General features: G+C 36.3%; 1 protein-coding gene across 5 annotated transcripts in view; it reads right to left on the bottom strand.

Moving 5' to 3' along the window:
• The window catches only part of STEAP2 (STEAP2 metalloreductase), a 24,371-nt gene continuing 5,764 nt past the window's right edge, over positions 182–18,788 (bottom strand). The window contains exons 2-7 of one of the 5 annotated variants that reach the window (XR_002435608.1): positions 17,854–18,378; positions 15,906–16,433; positions 14,157–14,321; positions 8,248–8,395; positions 2,644–3,397; positions 182–2,528 (exon numbers count right to left, since the gene is read on the bottom strand). Coding sequence is in view for 4 of the 5 variants with exons in the window: in XM_021388259.1 (XP_021243934.1) it covers positions 3,234–3,397; positions 8,248–8,395; positions 14,157–14,321; positions 15,906–16,433; positions 17,854–18,345 (1,497 nt within the window). In the remaining variant the exon portion in view is untranslated. Of the gene's footprint in view, positions 2,529–2,595; positions 3,398–8,247; positions 8,396–11,637; positions 11,722–14,156; positions 14,322–15,905; positions 16,434–17,853; positions 18,379–18,788 lie in introns of those variants that run through there. The other 4 variants (XM_021388261.1, XM_021388259.1, XM_021388260.1 and 1 more) reach the window with 4 other exon arrangements.

Genomic DNA, 18,788 nt, shown 5'->3' with positions numbered 1-18,788 from the left:
TTATAAATATCTCATCACTGTTTAAAAATATCTAAAGTGCGGGAGTCAAGTGGATGAGGTTAAATTCTTTGCAGTGGTGTTCAGCAACAGAACAAGGGGCAATGGGCAACAACTGCAACGCAGGAAGTTCCACACAAACACAAGGAAGAACTTTACTGTCAGAGTGACGGAGCACTGGAACAGGCTGCCCAGATATGTTGTGGAGTCTCCTTCTATGGAGATATTCAAGATCCATCTGGACGCCTACCTGTGCAACCTGCTGTAGGGAACCTTCTTTAGCTGAGTGTTGAATTTGATAATCTCCATTGGTCCCTTTCAATACCTGCAGTTCTGTGATTCAGTGATCCTGTGAAGTTGGGAGGAGCTGTTGACTTTTGATGGTAGAAGAGGCCTTGCAAAGAGATATTGGCAAATTGGAGAGCCCAGTAATCACCAACTGCATAAAGTTTAACAAGAGCAAGTGTCCAGTTGTGCACCTGGGATGGGGCAACCCTGGAGATAGGTACAGACTACATGACGAGAGGCTGGAGAGCAACCCCACAGAAAGGGATATGGGGGCTTCTGGTTGAGAACATGAGGCAGCAGTGTGCCCTGGCAGCCAGAAGGGCCAACCGTACCCTGGGGGGCACCAGGTCCTGCACTGCAAGTGGGCGAGGGAAGGGGTTGTCCCACTGCTCTGCTCTGCGTTGCATGGCCTCACCTCCAGCATTGGGTGCAATTTGCATGCTACTATATAAGGAGGACATGAAACTGTTACAAAGAGTCCAAAGGTAGGCTACAAAGATGCTGAAAGTTCTAGAGGGCAAGATATATGTGGAGCAGCTGAGGTCCCTGGGTTTACTCAGCCCAGGGTTTAGGGTGGAGCCAGGAGCTGGACTCAATGATCCTTGTGGTTCCCTTCCAACTAGCTATATGATTCTGTGAATACCTCACGTACCCTCTATATTTTGTAACAGTTTACCCTGAATACAACTTCAAAATGACAGCAAAAACACAACATAGCATAGAATGATAATTTGAAAAATGCAGTGACTACTTTGACATCCTAAATCTCACAAGTTGTAATCATAGCAACATGGGTGACATATGGTGACAGGACCTGTAGGACATGACAGTGCATTCACCTAATGTGACAACGCAGCTACCAGTCCTGGATCTACTGGTTGATGCTTCTTCTCCATCCATTTACACACAACTCCCTTTATCCATTTTACTAGCCCTTCCATGTTTTACTTAAAAAATTGCTATTTTGAATATATTCTCAGCTGCAGTCTAATATCTAGGCCTACAAGGGATGAAACAAGATTTATTTATTATTTGAAGTTAATCATAATGATAATACTTACAGGTCTGTAAGTAGTTAGTGCTGAACAAACTGAATTACACATTTTTTTTGCATCATACTGAGATACCTACTGAAGGTGTATACACTCAACTGTTTTTAGGCTCATGAAAAAGTTAGAATTTATATTTATTGTGGCTTAAATGGTTTTAAGCTCTGCTGCTTTGAATGACAAGCATAATGAGAATGCGTCTAAATTGAGCAACATAGTCTGTAAATTATAAGCCTAGGTCACGTGTCATTTGTTGGCTGAGTGTTCCAAAGATCATACTGCAAATGTTCATTTGCTCACTGTGCACCTTTTTCATAAATGAAGAAGAATTTGGATGGAAGCTACACTGTACAAGTTTGACTTAAAGGGATTCTGGATTGACTTAAAAGGATTCTGCTGCCCTCTGCAAACTGGCAGATGCCCATTCTAAAAAGCCTGCAGTCAACTGTGAAAATATTTGCTTAACAGTTTTCTACCTCAAACAACAGGCTTACATTGTTTTTTATCACATCTACTGTTTCCACTGGGAACAAATAATATTTGAGACATGAAGCCCATAGTGCTTTACTTCTAAGAGTATTAATTCACAATTGTTAACAACTTACAAATGTTTAGCAAAAAAACCAAACCTTATAAATGCTAGCAAAATATATTTTAAAAGTAAGCAATTTATATTTCTGCTTTAATTGAAGACATTGTTTTGTGGTGAAATTTCAGCAATTTCATTTGAGGTAAACTTCAGTTACCACATGTCTGCGTATTGGAATGTGTAGGACAGCTGCGCATTAGACGATTAAAGTTTTGTACCTAGGTCTTCCGTCAACCTCCCGTTGACTTTGCTGACTGAATTATTTTTGCTCCCAATCTTTATTTGCTTTTTTACAAATTAAGTTGCAAGTTTATGAAATAATGTATTCTGCATAGGATACACCTTTCCTTGTACTGCATCAGGGGGTCTTCTGCCATAGCCAAGTGATGTCCTTTCCTTGGCTGTACAGAACCTCTCGGCTTTTTCAAAGGCATCCATGCTGTGTATCAAATATGACACCAAGCTCCTTACAGTACAGAAACCAGACTCTAAGAATCAGCTGGTTGGGTTCTTATCTTCTTTTTCACTCTTGTTTCTTGTTTTGATGAGTAGGATGGAGAAAAAGAAGGGCAACAGGAAAGTGCAGTGCTGTACTACCAGACTTCCTGTGTTTGACATTCACAGAAGAAAAAAGAAAACGACGATGACAAAACAACAAGAAAAGTGGGTGGCAGTACTCAAATATGTAAAGTCAACAAAATTTTAGGCATATGAATTTACCTGCCTATCTATCACAATGCAGTGTTTAGGTCACTAGGTGCTATGGATTTGATGGGGATCTTCACCTGACCTGTTATTAACAGGAAATGAAGTAAGTCACCGTAGACAGAACTTACATTTCTCTACAGTTTTAGCTGGACAAAGGTATAATTCAGGGTTCCCAGATGCTAATATAGTATCAACACTCAGACAAACAAGCACAGTGATGTACAGAAACGCAGCAAGATTTTAAAGTAGCTCAGAAAAGACAGATCTCTAAGACCAAAAAGTTATTTTTATGACTAGCATGACACAAATAGGTATAGAATATTTTGATTTTTAAACATATCTAAATTCTGTTGCTTCTAGGGAATGGCTTTGTTTGAGAGTATAGGAAAGCTATGCAACTTAACATGAAAGTAATGTGAATCGTGATGGCTTCACTGACTTGTGCACCTTGATTTCTCTGAATTCAGAACTGTTGATGAAGCAGAGTTTCACCTCATATGTATTATCTTCCTCTTTCCTCCTGTATTGGCATAAGCCTTCTAGGAACAAAAGGTGTACATACTTCCAGTGTGAATAACTGCAAAGCGGTTCACCTGTTTTTCTCATTTAAACAGTAATGCTTTCTCATGTGTACAACCAAATACGAAAGAATGTCTCCACCTGACAAGCTTATTTGTGCTCAGCAGTCTCAATTTTGACACAGCTGTTTTTTGAATAACAAGTGGATTGAATAAATACTGATAGTACCGTAGTGTCTTTCTGTGTCCTGAAAACATGAAGAGTACATCACAATCAGAATAGGGAAATGGTTCTATGAATGTGTTGTAAAAGAAACAAATAGCTCTTTTTAATATTTCTATGAATTCGTATTCAAGTTCTACCTCTTAGAAAAATTGTTAATCAGAGTACACCTGTATTATAAAGGAAAGCAAACTAAATTTTATTATTCATAAGCACAGAAGAGAAAGCCAAGTACCCGACATTAACTTTTTATTGATTTTTGTGTAAATCAGAGTCTATGGAAAAATAGGTAATAGAGTTTTACTAATAATTTATAATAGCCCTGTTCAGAGAGACAGCACAAAGAAATTGACAAACAACTACAAAGAGAATACCAGGAAGATACTGCACATGAGAGACAAACTATGTTCACTGCAAGACACTGCCAGCGAGGCATGAAAAAAACAATATATAATGACTAAGATCACTGTTCAGATCAGTTCTATGTCTCACTTGTTTTACAGGCTGCAATCTAATTAATTCAAACAGTATCATATAATGCTACAATATCAGTACTGCAACTTTACTTAATACATTTATAGAAAATACTACCAAATGAACATTCAAGAAATCCAAAACTTGTGCATTAAGAGATGTACTATCTGAAAGGAACTATGCATATGCATCTACTACCACTGCATAAATTCATTGCTACAGCTGAAAATATTGTACTTAAAAACCTCAATCTATCTAATCTTTTGCAGCTAATATAGCTAACTTTGATTTTATAACATTCAGAGGAAAACTGTTTCCTAACTATAATTATACCTGTGAAATTTATATTCAGTTGGGAATTTCTTACCTTACATTAATTAGTCAATTCCTTTAGTGCAAGTTGGGCAGCATGTATAGCTAATTGCATAGAGACACACACAATAGTTTATAGCCAATTAATGCCAAATAAAAATACAAATTTACTTTCTTTCTCATGTTGGCACATCACATTATGCACAATGCTGGAACAGAATGTTAAATGTGGCACCAATTCACAACAGCTATTACCACAAGCTAGGTATGCAAACAACTTGCAAAACTGAATTTTAAAATAATTAATCTTTAAATAATTGAAGAACATAAGGACTTAATTAACTTGTACATAGTTGCCACATTTAATGGAATTGTAATATAAAATTAAAGACAAATACGGAATTTGGAATAGAACTGCATTTTAAACAATGCTAAGAAATACCTTAACATCCATAGGAAACAAACATCCTGTTGCTAAATACATAGACGTTTCTATTTTCTAACATAATATGTATAGCTCTGCATTATATATTAAGCAGTATTTTGTTTTTATTTAACAGTAATTAAGAGAAGTGAAGGTTATTTTCACATCAGGCAGGGCATCCCTACCACCAGTAAACAATTTATATAAAGTTACAGAGAAAATATTTTTATAGCAGTCTATGCCTCAAAATACTTATATATTCTCCTACATAACTAAAGAGTCCAAATAAATTCATTTGTGTGTATTTAGGCAACTGAAACTGAACTTTTAGCCTCAGGTGTCTTTCCAATAAGTCCTTACACAAGTTCTCCCATAGATACCAATGTGATTGATCATATGAATAGTCTCCTTATGTGACTGAACATATGCATGGTATGATACATTAATGTGTAATAAATGAAAAAATGTCATTTTTTTTTTCAGACTTACAGTGTCTTGTTAGAGTGAATTGGTCCTTACAATAAAGAACACTACACAAGATTAAGTAACAAGTCATCTTGTCATTCCAGTTAGAAATAAATACACGGCCTAACTGGAAACTGTATGTCATATGACAGCACAAATACTTAACAAAATGTCTTCACATATTTTATCTAAAAATATCATCTATTTATTAATACTTCAATATTTCAACCTTTCAAGTAAAATTAAACCACATTTTTGGTTTTCAATACACACAGTTTGAAGAAAGGAACAACGCATTACTATTCCCCCCAGACACTTCTATCAATTCAAAATTTAACAGTTTAAACATTTTTGAAGAAGTCTAATGATGAAATAACTTTGCATAGGAAAAAGGGCAAATACATTTCTGTATACACTGTGACTGGCTGCATGATATATTACAACAGATACTGACTTTGACGTAATGTTCAACTAGTACAGTATCTTAGTTCTGCAACATTATCGCTACTGCAGCAAACAAGAATTAGATATGAATGATAATTATATATCCTACAGAAGTGTATAATTACTATAAAAATAATAACAGCATATTTAATTTCGAAATGTAATCACTTTGTCAACAATAATGGTTTCTACCCTAAATTTGTTCAAAGGTAGGAAATTCTGCTTTCAGTTATACCTTTCAATTCTAGTGACTTTAATTAGGTTTCATGCACAGAACTGGGACAGAACGTGGCATGGTACTTATCTCATTAAAATTCTCCAAGACTTTGTGTATTTTAATATCAATCATACATGCTGTTTCCTCTAGCATGAAATTAATAACAAAGAGCTGAAATAGCTCTATGCAAACAATACCATGGTTTGTGAAGATTAACTACCTTTCAGACACCTCACAAGCAAATATTCCTGCAAACACCTGTGTATGTGTGTAATTGGAACCAAGAGAATAGTTGTATCAGTTGAACTATTTATGCTAATTCTGTAATTAAATTTATTTAAAGCTTTGGAGCACAAATGCCTAAGCTTTCTTTAGTTTCCATCTGTAATAATGGAATAAGAAACACTGGTTAGGAAATTCAGTTACAAGTAACTCTGCAAGCCTTCCAAAAACATACAGCTTTCTGTACTGAAATGTATTTACACGCAGGCAAAGAAGTTAGCAGTTGTAAATGACATTTGTTCCCCATTTTTATGAGAAAATTGGATTCCTACTAGCTTAGGTTCCTGTCTATATGCAATAATAACAGTTTTTTTTGCTTAATATCTAGTTTGATAAAACAGTATTGGGCTCGTGTATCACATTTGTCACTGAAATAGCTGCATACTGGAAATGGGACAGTAACGTTATTACCTTGGTGAACGTGCTTGGAATTAAAAAGATCCAGCTGTCTCTTGATTTGCAACAAACCCTGAACATACACAGACTTGATGTTTGGAGAATACAGATACTACAATCAAAATAAAATTGTAGTACATTTTTTAGTTTGAAATGAAATCACGAACAGTTAACAAACTCTTTAGATTTAGGCTAGTGTAACTGGGAGCAGAATTTGATTCTAGATTCTATTTCCATGGAGCTGTTGGTTTCATTATAGAAGTACAGAGATTTAAAGGATTGATGATATTTAAGGATAAATTCAACTTAAGTACGCTATATTTCTGACAGGTATCATATCGATGACAGATTCTTGCAAAGAAATAGTAAGTGAAGACTCAGCTAAGAAACTCAGAGATCCAGTGCAAAAATAGTTAAGAAAAATATAATTTCATATATCCAAGGAAAATCTGGACCAATTCTCATTCATTAAAATATAGGTTTTGCTAATTAAGTAAGAGAAGCCTGAAGTTACATAAATTGGGTTTAGCTATTTTGTTAGAGTAAAACCTGACTAAGTAGTAGTAATAAATCATTTTGAATGTTCTTTTGATTCCCACAGGAAATGCAAAAGTTGAAGTGTTAGAGGTAAAATTTCATTTTTGTTTCTCAAAAATTCAGGCATATCCCAGAAACATCTGTTGTAAAAGTAAGACTTTATATAAAAATAGAGGATTGTATTTACACAAAATGATACTAAAACTGTAAGACTGACTGTGGGACATTCATTTATAACTAACACTCCAGTGTAAAAACATACAGAACATGAGTATTGTGATTCTTCCCTGTTGTACCAACACGTTGGAAGTTTCACAGTGAAAATGAATTTTTATTGTTGCAAATTTCCCAGTATTTTTGTTTTAAAATATTTTCTGGTATTTTAAAATAATTATTCCATCAAAAAGTAGTTGCTTGCATTTGTATCTGCAAGTCTTTCTACTCATGTATAATAATGTTTTGATTTCTCATTATATGACACACAGAAATAAAGAGATGCTAAGGTTTAAAATTCCATGCGATTCTTTTTTAAAAAGTTCCATTTGGTACAACACCGTTTGCTTACAAGATGTATAACTAGACCACAACTGAAATTGGTTTCGCATATTCGAATCATGGAATATTGTAAAACAACAAAAATAAATACACTGTACATGTGCAACACATCATTACATATTAATTTCAGCTGCTTCAAAATCTGAATGTTTCCTAAATTATTAACTCTATTAGTCAATATTCTGAACTCAGTAACCCAGAAGTGTGGTTGAAATAACAGAAACATTGCCCAGAAAATGTGGTATTAAGACATAGCACGCTGACACACACTCTGAGTCAAAGAAATATCTCAAAAGCATGGTTATAATGAAATGCTGTTGTGATACAACTGTGCAAAGGAGCATTAAAAAAATCTGATTTTGTGATTATCTGCCCTCTGTAATTCAAAACAAAGTATTTTCGTAGTTATTTGAAATAGTAATTTCCTAGTTATAAATTTCTCATAATTCCATTGAGGGCTTGTACTGTATGCCAAGCAAGTCCACACTGACTTTACACAAACATTACATAAACTGGAAATACAAGTTTACGACAAAAAACAAACAAACAAACAAAACAAACAAACAAAAAAAAAACCACAACAAAGGAAAACCCGAACATCTGCAGTAGTACTAACAAATAATATTCTACCATCACATCACAGTTATTCTTTCTGGAGAGAAATGTGGGACGGACCCACTTGCTTCTTCTATTGCATGGCTTTTCTCCCATCCTCTTCTAATTCTCCTTAGTTTCCTACTTACACATGGCAGAAGTAAAATGATCTTACCTAGAATTACAATGGAAGGCAGAACAAGGGCAAGAACAAAATTTGGTGGTGTGTAAAATCGGTAATATTCTTCTTCAAAAGCTCTTTTCCATCCATAAATAAGTACATGGAAAGTACTTATGAGCAGAGCAACGTATCCAAGTGTAGACTTTAAAAAAAGAGAAATCAGGGAACAAAGATGAGAAAATAGCACTTGGTCCTTCATCAGATTAAGTCTAACCTATTAATATTTCTTTTAGACACTGCATTAAAATGTCATACCTATGCATTATTTTGAAATACCATTAAGTGGTGTTAAGGTCACGTTCCGAAAACTACAGACTGAATTAAACACTGATTTAAAGGACTGGTATCTATAGACTATAGTCAAAACTGAAATGAAAATAATGTTTGTACAAGCTATAAGTAACATAAGCCAACTACAAGTCATGTATGTAATTAAGTAACAATCCCAGCGAAGTTACTGGAACAATCAGTTGTCTTTACAATTAATTTCTACAATAAAGGCAGATTGTACTAAGAGTCATACTTATTATGGAACAGTGCAATTTTGCTGGAAGAGATCTGCGTTTATCAATCCAAATTTTTATTGCTTCATGAGGTGTAGTTTGCTTCTTCCTAATGATGACTTTCCTTGCAGCAACCTATATGTACTTGTCTGAAGTTAGCATAAACCTTTCCTTACCTTTCTCCATCCATTGGTCAGTCAGAAGGAATATTAGGACTACAGGATTTGGGTAGAATGACACAAGGTAACAATGCAGTTCATAAACTTGTAGTGCTGGATTTAATGTCAAGTAGAAGGTTCCCACAACACCCTGCAAAGGACTTTATCATGTAACCTACAGCAAGCTGCAGAAGGTAGCATATTCACAGTTGGACATCATGATCCTAGTAGGTCCCTGCCTACTTGGGATATTCTGTGATTTTCTGATTTGATGCCCTTTTAAATGACAGGTAGTAGTATTGCACTGCAGGCTTCAGTTAAAGGTATTACATTTGACTTTCCCAAACCACTGCCAAAGGACTACTAGGCTTTGACTTCTGGGGGTGTGTAAGAGATTATTCTTTCTTGCACCTTACTGATAGCCATCTCAGGGGTGCTGCACATGACTCTTACCTAAGCATGTCCAGGAATGCGTGCACATGACTCTTACCAAAGTGCCCAGGAATGCCACGTTGGCAGAAGGAAAAGGATAAAAACGAGACCTACAACCAAGAGAGGTTAGGTCTCTGTCATCAGATTCCTCATGACATGCTACCTGCCTCCTTCCAGACTCTCGTGGGCCTGCTACCCGCTTGCTGCCTGTTTCTCCTGGACTCCCTGCTTGCTGCCTAAGGATGGCCACTCTGCTGCTGCCTTCTCCTGTGCTCCTGCTCCTTTATCAGCCTCGGACCATCGGAATGGTGTGCAACGGGATGCTGCTCGATCATTGGTGATGACTATCCCCACTTCATGTCATTCTTGCTCTTTCCTATCTTTCCTATCACCTTCTTTTCCTTCCCCATCACCCTAATTCGTAATAATCACTGGACTTACCTTCCTCATCTCCCTGATTGCCTAGGATTTGTAATAAATTGGTTGTACCAACATTAGAACTGTTGTTTCTTAATCTCATGTCGGGTATACATATATCAAAGAACCTCCTCTCACTCTGATAATCAGAGTGAGACAGGGTGGTCAAATGATGAAAAACTCTTTTCTCCAAAACCGTTGTAAAGACTAACTTGGTTGAGAAACATTTGTAGAAAGTCATCAGAACAAAGAATGCATATGAAGAACAGTAACTGAATAACGTGGGTTTTTTTTTTTTAACTTCAGTAAAGAGAGAAGCAAAGACAATCTTTCTGTCTTAAGAAAACTGTAGCCTAAGGGTCTGTAATAGTGAAAGAATCATAGAATCATAGAAATATAGAATGGTTTGGGTTGGAAAGGACCTTTAAGATCATCTAGTTCCAACACCCCTACTACAGGCTGGGACACCTCCCTCTAGACCAGGTGGCTCAAAGCCCCATCCAGCCTGGCCTTGAAGGCTTCCAGGGAGGGGGCATCCATTATCTCACTGGGCAACCTGTTCCAGTGTCTCACCACCCTCACAGTAAAGAATTTCTTCCTAATATCTAGTCTAAATCTACCCTCTTCCAGTTTAAAACTATTTCCCCTTGTTCTGTTGCTACATACCCTTATAAAAAGACCCTCTCCAGCTTTCCTGTAGCAGAAAGAATTCTTTCTGCTTCAAGATTAACCAGTTTCTAGGGACAGAGGAAGGTCTGAACTAATTAATACAATTTACAAAGATTACCTGGTATAAAAAGAGAAATACTGCAGATTGGTACCATGTTTTTTAACTTGCCAATATGAATGTATGTGTATCTAATGGTCAAAATGGAAGCTAGTAAGTACTGATATAAATTTTAAGAACTAACAGTACAATAAAAATGTGATGCATCTCTATTCAGTTATTTTTTTTTACCTGTGAAAAGTTGCTGTATGCTTCTTTGGTGTTGCTAGGGCATGAGCAAGTAGTATATATTGGTCCATTCCAATCACTCATCTAATAATCTGATTCCAGAGAAAATCCTAGAGGGGTTTGTCAGCTATTGACAGCATTTTCTTCTATTAGGCTCTTAATTGCTTCTGTCATTGTATTTCAGTGCTTAACTACAAAGAGGATGTTCCTTATACAACTTAGCATTTTGCAGGTTTTTTCTTTAGCTAGGGCATATCTGTCACACAAAGTTCCATTAAGAGCATTTATCCTAGTTTGCAGTTACTGACAATGACTTTTCCAGATGTACAGGCAAAAACATCTGCCTTTGCTGTTTGGTTTGTAAGAGGTCGTGTCTTAGCTGGGAGACACAGGATGCTAACATCTTTAAGAGCAGAGGACATTTCAAAGCAGCAGAAAGAGATATTTTTCCTTGACTGGTAAAATCACATTGGTGAGTAGTAGAAATACCAGTTGAAAATGCTGGGAACATTCTGCCTGAGCTCTAGAATGGCTGCTGGGAATTGCTTTTGTTCCTAAGACTGGAATTTTTGGAGCTGCTGTCACCTGTGTTGTGACATCAGACTAGGTAAGATGGAAGCATCTCTAAAATAATTTGGGATATCAAAGACAACCATGACTTCTGGGCAACAACATTCACTGCTGGGGATTCTCTACAGTATTAGAAATGCTATGATAAATGTCTGTACCACTGTACATAAGGGTGATGCTATTCAGAGCTTGTTCTACTGCAGCAGGGCTAGAAAACTGTGCTTGTGTATGTAAATAACTTGCTAAGTCTAAACTCAGATTTTGCCAGTAGACCCCAAGACTGAGTACATTTTAGTGGTAATTCTCCTTAGGGGAGGTCACACCCTTATTTTGATCAAACTGTACTTACTAAGATGAGGAAGAAATAGTGTGTTGTTCTTTAAGAAATGCTGAGGTGAGAAATTGACAGTGTGCTGACTGCCTGACTCTTCATCTGTCAGATATGAAACAGAGATTCAGCAATTATTTTGGCAGATCATCTCAGGAATCAGGACTAAAGCTAGAGGCATACTGATTTCCCCAGCAAAAAAAAAAAAAAATAGAAAAGCAACACTGAGATGACAGGCTGTAGTTTCAATGCTCATCCCAATAACTTAGAGAAAACTGAGAAAATTAAAATTCACTTAATTATATTACATTTCAGTACATAAACAAAAATATAGAAGATAGTATTATGGTGTTCTACCTGTTCTACTTGCACATTGGGTACAATGAAGCTTGTTCTAAAATGCAAACTCCTTTTACTTTAGTGGGGAATCACTGAAAGCCTGTTTTCTGATTGAATAAAGCAAGAGACTTTTTCAAAGGGATAATAACTACTTGAAGAATAACCTGTATCCTGAGATTTATTACTGAAAAATTAAAGTACCACATAATAGTCATTAACTTTAAGGAAATTTTAGTATTTCAATTTTTTCTTTGCAATTAAAAATGGCAAATGATCATAAATAATTACCTATACTAATTATCTTGAGCACGCAATACAGAATCAACTATCACATCCCTCTAGAGGGAACAACTTGTTCCCAATTCATCAAAACACTGAGAGGCAATTTGTTAAAGTTCATAATTAAAATTTGAATTATTTTGACTTCAGTTACAGTGCAAATATCTACAGAAAACACAACACAAACGAAAATGCCTTTGTAGGCATATAATTATGTAGTTATTGTATGGGTTTTGACTAAATCACTCAAGCCTGAGATCTGGAAATCTGTGTAAGGAAAAATTAGACACAAATCCTGGGTTTGTGGCTTGAAGTCATGACCTCGAGACCAAATATGTATTTTTCCTTTTTGCACTGAAGTTTTATGTCACACAACAGCAGTAGTGTTGTCCGCACACAGAGAACTCTGGATGGCAGGAATGTTTCAACAGTACAAAATGAGTATTTACTTGCTGTGAAGGCTCAAAATGGTGAGTGAGAATAAACAGTTCTACCTGGGGAACGGTACTTCGACAAATTTTTCAGCAAACTTTTTGTGGTTTGCTACATACAGAAGTTCTCTTACAACTACAGCCAAAAAAAGTGTTCCTCAGCTCTCCTTTTAAGATGTCTGTAAATTGTGAAACGCAACTCAAAATCTGAACAGTAAAGTAGATGCAAGTGTACTTAAGGTAAGAATTAGTCAATAATTTCATTACAGTGGGTATGTCCAAAAGCTCCTCATCAGATAATACAGAGCTAAGACTACAGTACTGGACCCTAAAGCATAAAACAAATCAAAACAAAACTGCAAACTGATAAAAATACACTTAAGGATTTTATCTCAAGACTGGATCCTAAAAAAATTCTTTATCACTGTGCATGGGAACTGCTGAGTCATGGCCTGAACCACTGATTGAGCAGCTGGGGGAAAGACCCAGTCAGCCCTGGGAGCACAGGTGAAGGCAATTCACCTGTGCAACCAGAAGGGGTGGAGCCTGGCTCCACACCCTCTTAGGCCTCATTTAAGGGCTGACTGCCCTTGAGGAAGGATCTCTTCCTGGAGATCCCTCCTTGGTTGGGAGCCTTTCCCTGCAAGCCCAAAATCTTCTGATCTGGGTGAGTGCTCTATTTTCCTTCTACCCTTTTTTTTTTTTTTGGTAACGTTATTTCCATCATGTTAGTCCTTCTGATTGCTACACACTGACAGCCAACTAACATTAATACCAATTTTGTTTGCAAGCAAATGTTTTATTAAGACCTTTACCTCATGTATTTCTCAGTATTTTATGCCGGTTATGTCTACCTGTAGTAGACATTTCTCTAAGGAAGAAGGGCAGTAGAAGGGATACCAGGACCTGGAAAAGCTACTGCTTTTACTGCACAAAACTACCTATTTTTGAATGGGAATTTTTACTTAATGAGAATAATGCAGCTGAGAGATGTATTAATTCCCACACAGTGTAGAGGAAGCAGAACTGATTTAATAACACCACAGCTGTCAGAGGGCTGTATGAAGATAATTCTTCAAGACAAGACCTCAGTTTTACAGTTGAGTTCATCTACACTTATCACCTCATCCCATCAGTATCACTGCTTTTAGTGAGTCTGTGCAAATTAATCTAATTGGAACTTAGAAAGAAACTCTGACAATTGAAAAGGAATTTATAGATTTATGCTCCTTTGGTCTTATCTTTGTTGATTCTTCAATGCCAACGAGTAAAAGGCAAATTCCTTTTCTGACACTTATAAAATGCTGTATTTGCTTACGTGCTTATCTATTTGCGAGTAAGGATATGTTGCATTTATTAACTTACTAGATAGAAAAAACAAGAACAATGTATGCTCATCATGTTGCGAATTGCTTTTCATAATAGTAATAATTTTCATTAAAAGAAATTCATATTAACAACAAAAAATCTATGATTTTGAAAGTAACACACCTGAATAAAACTGAACTCCCTCCAGTTTAAGGCACTGTTGACTGAAGGGATAGAAGTTACTGCCAGCAAAGAAAGCAACCCAAGACTCATTATTCCAAAGGAGATATACATCTCAATTCGCCACACTTCTTCCTCGTTCCAGGAATTTTCAACATTTGCATGAACCTGATGAAGGAGCAGAAAGGAAGCACTTCATTCTCTAGAATATTGAAAGCATCAACAGAAGTTATTTTGCTGAGTAAATGTCTATAGTAATAGAACATCTATAAAATAGGGTCAAATATTTCAGAGGTTTCCTCACATCTTGGAGAAAAACAACAATTTGCTTACTCTTGGTATTAGCTCTTCTTAGATTATAAGTATATTGAGCAGGAAAACTAGATGAGTTGGTAAAAGAAAACATAACATATACTATTTACAGCAATTATCTTATAAAATCAAGCAATTCTACATTTCTCTATACTGTATAAGTATACTCTGTACAGTAGAAAAGTAATCATATTCTTCAGACCTTGTAAACATATCTTCTATAGCATAAATCAGGTGAATCCACAGTATTTTAGTTTGTTAAAATTGCAAACAATTTAGCATCATTTCCTCTTAGTGCTTTTGCTCCTTATGCAAAAGCCAAATTGTTTTGCCCCTTTCACTGCCGATATTAAATACATTTGAGAATGTTCTGGTTGGAGAGCTTTACCAGAAAAAAGAAACAGGTCCTTGAAAATTAAGATGCTTGGATATTCGATTATTTTTCCATTTCAAGGTGAACTATAGTGACCCAATGTGTCTTAGAAAAGATCCACTATGAATATTAGCAAGTGAGATTTTTACAGTACTATTAGAAATGAGACAAATTGTTAGTGAAAATATGATATTTTCACTACAGTAGGTCCTTTACTACATATGAACAATTACAACTCCTTGCTGTTTTTCATAGTTTTGTTCTTTCTCACGCTAGCCCTTCTTTTAGAATCTGTGGACCCCATCTGCTTTTGTTCTGTAATTTGGATTTGATTTCCTTAGTTTTTCCTTTCTGTTCCATTTCACCTATCTTTCCTGCAGATTTTATATGCTGAATGGCAATGTTGCTCTTCTGCTACTTTAAAGGTGGCAATAAGCTGACAGACAGAAGCAGCAGCCCTTCTAAAGGATGATAGGTTTGTCAGAGATTGTTTCAAGGTTATGCAAGACCAGTTATTGTTCCTGGGAACTGGGAGTCAATCTCTATTGCCTGTAATAGATGACATTTACAGAATTGCTAATGACCATAATATTTTTACACCACTGGACCAAAAAGTTAGAGTATCAGAACTTTCATTGCAAAAAATATAAATCTATCTATGAATACTAGCATAATATCTACTCTAAGTACTTCTCCACATTTGTAAATGCACTCATACATCTCCTACATCTTAAAAATACACAAAGAGGAACTTACCTCAGAAGTTTCCTTTGGTGTTGCTCTTATCCTGTCTAACCTACGTTCGCATTGTATATATTGTCGTCAAAGATTTAAGTAGAATATATCCTTGGTTCAACTGATTACACAAATGTGAACACAACTTGCCACAAGGTACACAGGTGTTTCTTTTACTCTCCACTCTTTCTAAGCATTACCTATGCATAAGATAACCCTAAAGACTTTCAACTGAAAACAATGGAGAAGATGTAGAAAACATGAATTTTGTATTAATGTATCACATATACAACCAAGGCATTTTTGGCTTACTTAGCTAAAGATCAGCTTACCTGTTGATATGCCATATTGAGGAACAAGTATCGCTCTGATCTCCTCATAGGTAAGCAAAGGCTGTATGCCACATGCACCACTGCAAAGAAAAAACTGAGCAGTCCAAGCTGCTTTCGACACTGGAGCCAGTTATCCAGCCAAGGTGGAAATCGCCTGTACTTAGTGCCATAGTAAAGCTGATAAGCAGCTGCAATAAGTCCTGATAAATAGACAAGAGAGAGTAAAGTGATGGCAATGATTGGTAGAGTCTTGTTCACAATCTCAATGGGGATCTTGTAAAAGTCACTCTGTTGATTTCTCACGTATGGATGGATTACGTCTCTGATGAAGGAGTAGATGAAGAAAAATGTTGCCAGACCAATGGCAATCACCACAGGCCCCTTCCACAGTGTGAAGAGTCGCAGAGGTAAGTTTTCGATCTCTCTTGAAGATGACAATGCCCCCAAATCAATAGGAATAAAACCGAGCTGACGAGCAAGCTCAGTAACTTGATGGCGAGCCTGAACATTGTTACTGCATATATAGACCTGTCGGAAAAGTCAGGTGAATTGTAGTCACAGAAAGACTTAGAGGTTAAAAACAAACAAACTCAACAGAACAGAAACAAAAAACTCAAACCCAAAACAAAACCAAAAAACCTCAACTATTAAACAGCAACAACCCCCATACACCCTGCCCCAACTTAAGAGCCTCCAAGGCAAAACTGCATCAGTACCGCTGACGGTACCTTGCTGTGACAGATTTATCACCATGATAAGAAATATTTATTAAAAACAACACCATACACAAATCCAGCAAAAGTGAAAATATACACACTTATTTAGCCATAGAGTAACTGAAATAAAATTGTCATTTTCTTGACGTTAACAATGAGGTGACTGTGGCATGTACAGGTAATCCACACACTGAAATGTCTCATATTCCCCCATACTGAAATGCCTATAGGAATGGGCTGAACGTGAAACAATGGCTAAAATCATTTCCAAAATTTGCAAGTCTCTCAAATATACAAATATCTTAAATGATGATCCCAAAACAGCTGTAGCACAAACACAATGCAAAGCAGAGAACTGTATAATCTATATATAGGAATTTTTCCAATCATCTGTATTATAGAAAATGTGGTCAGGTTTGACAGAAGTCAATTACTTACAGTAGAGCGCTACTCTAAAAGGGGATAAAAATAGTGCAGGGAGATTATTTTTAAAATTATGCTAACTCAATATTGATTGTCTGCTATTTAAAATTTGCCTGAACTTGGTAGTCTCCATGGTAGTCGTGTTACACCTACCTCTTTTCATGTATCTCTTGGAACCCACAAAGCTGTGAAGGACTGGATTCTTGCATGTCTTTGTATTGCTTCAGCAAAGCAAGAAAAACATAAAGCTGCCCCTTCTATATGCAGGATGGATTTGGGGAATACACTGGGAAGGAATTTAAACATGATGATCCCAAGGACTTCTAGATCAAATGAATGATCACTCTGAAACATATGTGCCTCCATCTGTTTCCTCATATTAATGATCTTGGGATATTCCAGGAGCCAAATAATGGGTTATATTCTCTCTGTGGTGAACGCAAGCATTTCTAGAACAGCTGACTCCTGAATGTTGGGGTCAGGACCTCAGATTTCTGTGCATCTCTTTCAGCAGTTCACCCCATAAAAACCAATATTTAAACTGAAACAAGCTGGGAAAGATTGGCTTTATCCTTATATAGAGCATTGAAATACAAATTAACATATTTCCTACAGAAATCTTTAGGATCCTACTCTTCTTACTGTAGTCATTTAAATGTCAGCTAGCTGGTCTAAGCTAGTACCTACGTTCCTCTGCAATCTGTAAAGAAACACAGGCATCCCAGAGCACAATCTGGATCATTCATTCTGTACATGATTATCTTTTTCATCTTACAAACAAATCAAATGAATACAAATACAACGTTTACCTGTCTGCTGGCATCCTTTGGTCCTAACTGGAGTGACCAAGCTGAAACAACATTGAATCCTTTGACAATTAGGGAATCTGGGAAAAGCGATGCCAAATACTCTGCATTGGAGTCTGGATATTGGTCTACTCTTGTATTGTTGCTGACATCAACCAGAATTTTACCAATGAGTAAATGCTTGAGGTCCCACAAAGATGTGTAGTGTTCTCTATGAATAGCTACAAAAATGATGTTTGTTTTTGTTACTGCATCTTCATGGTGAGTGACGTCAACCACATGGGGAAAGAACTCCGCAGCAAGTTTAGGGTTTCTGCTTCCTACGACCACATGGTATCCACATCTGATCAGCCTAATGGTCAATGATTTTGCAAAGTCTCCACTTCCAATGATGCCTACTGTGATCTTACTGGCATCCTTGATGCCATTGGCCACATTTGGTAGAAAACTTTCATTGAGGTTCTTAGGGCTTCCCATCATAGAGATTGATTCCATACTTCTAGGACACCAAACCTACGATGACTTCTTCTGGAAAAAAAGCAGAGAATGCAACAGAAGGAAAAAAAAAGCAGCATCAAACATTTTTACAAGCTACCAGAACTCACAAACAACTCCAAAGCAAATTCTGTGGTCATAATTTTCAGGTTCTATCTTTTCCTTCCTAAAGGGAACACTAAACAATTTATTTTCTTGTACTGTGTCAATAATACAAGGAAGAACGCAAAAACTTCAAGCGTTTTAATAATAGAGTTACAGAAGTAAGTAAAAATCAAATAAAAAAACTAAAAAAAAATTAAAAACTATGTGCAAGGCAGTACATGTATTTTTAAAATCACTCAAATTAAAATAATTGAGTCATAGAGATGCACAACTGCTTTTCCTGCTTAAGAATGCAGAATGATTTAGTGTCAACGTTTTACGGGCGTTCGGCACGGTTC

Source organism: Numida meleagris, chromosome 2 (assembly GCF_002078875.1).
Source record: "Numida meleagris isolate 19003 breed g44 Domestic line chromosome 2, NumMel1.0, whole genome shotgun sequence".
Taxonomy (NCBI): Eukaryota; Metazoa; Chordata; class Aves; order Galliformes; family Numididae; genus Numida; species Numida meleagris.
This window is presented reverse-complemented; position numbering and strand designations above follow the sequence as displayed.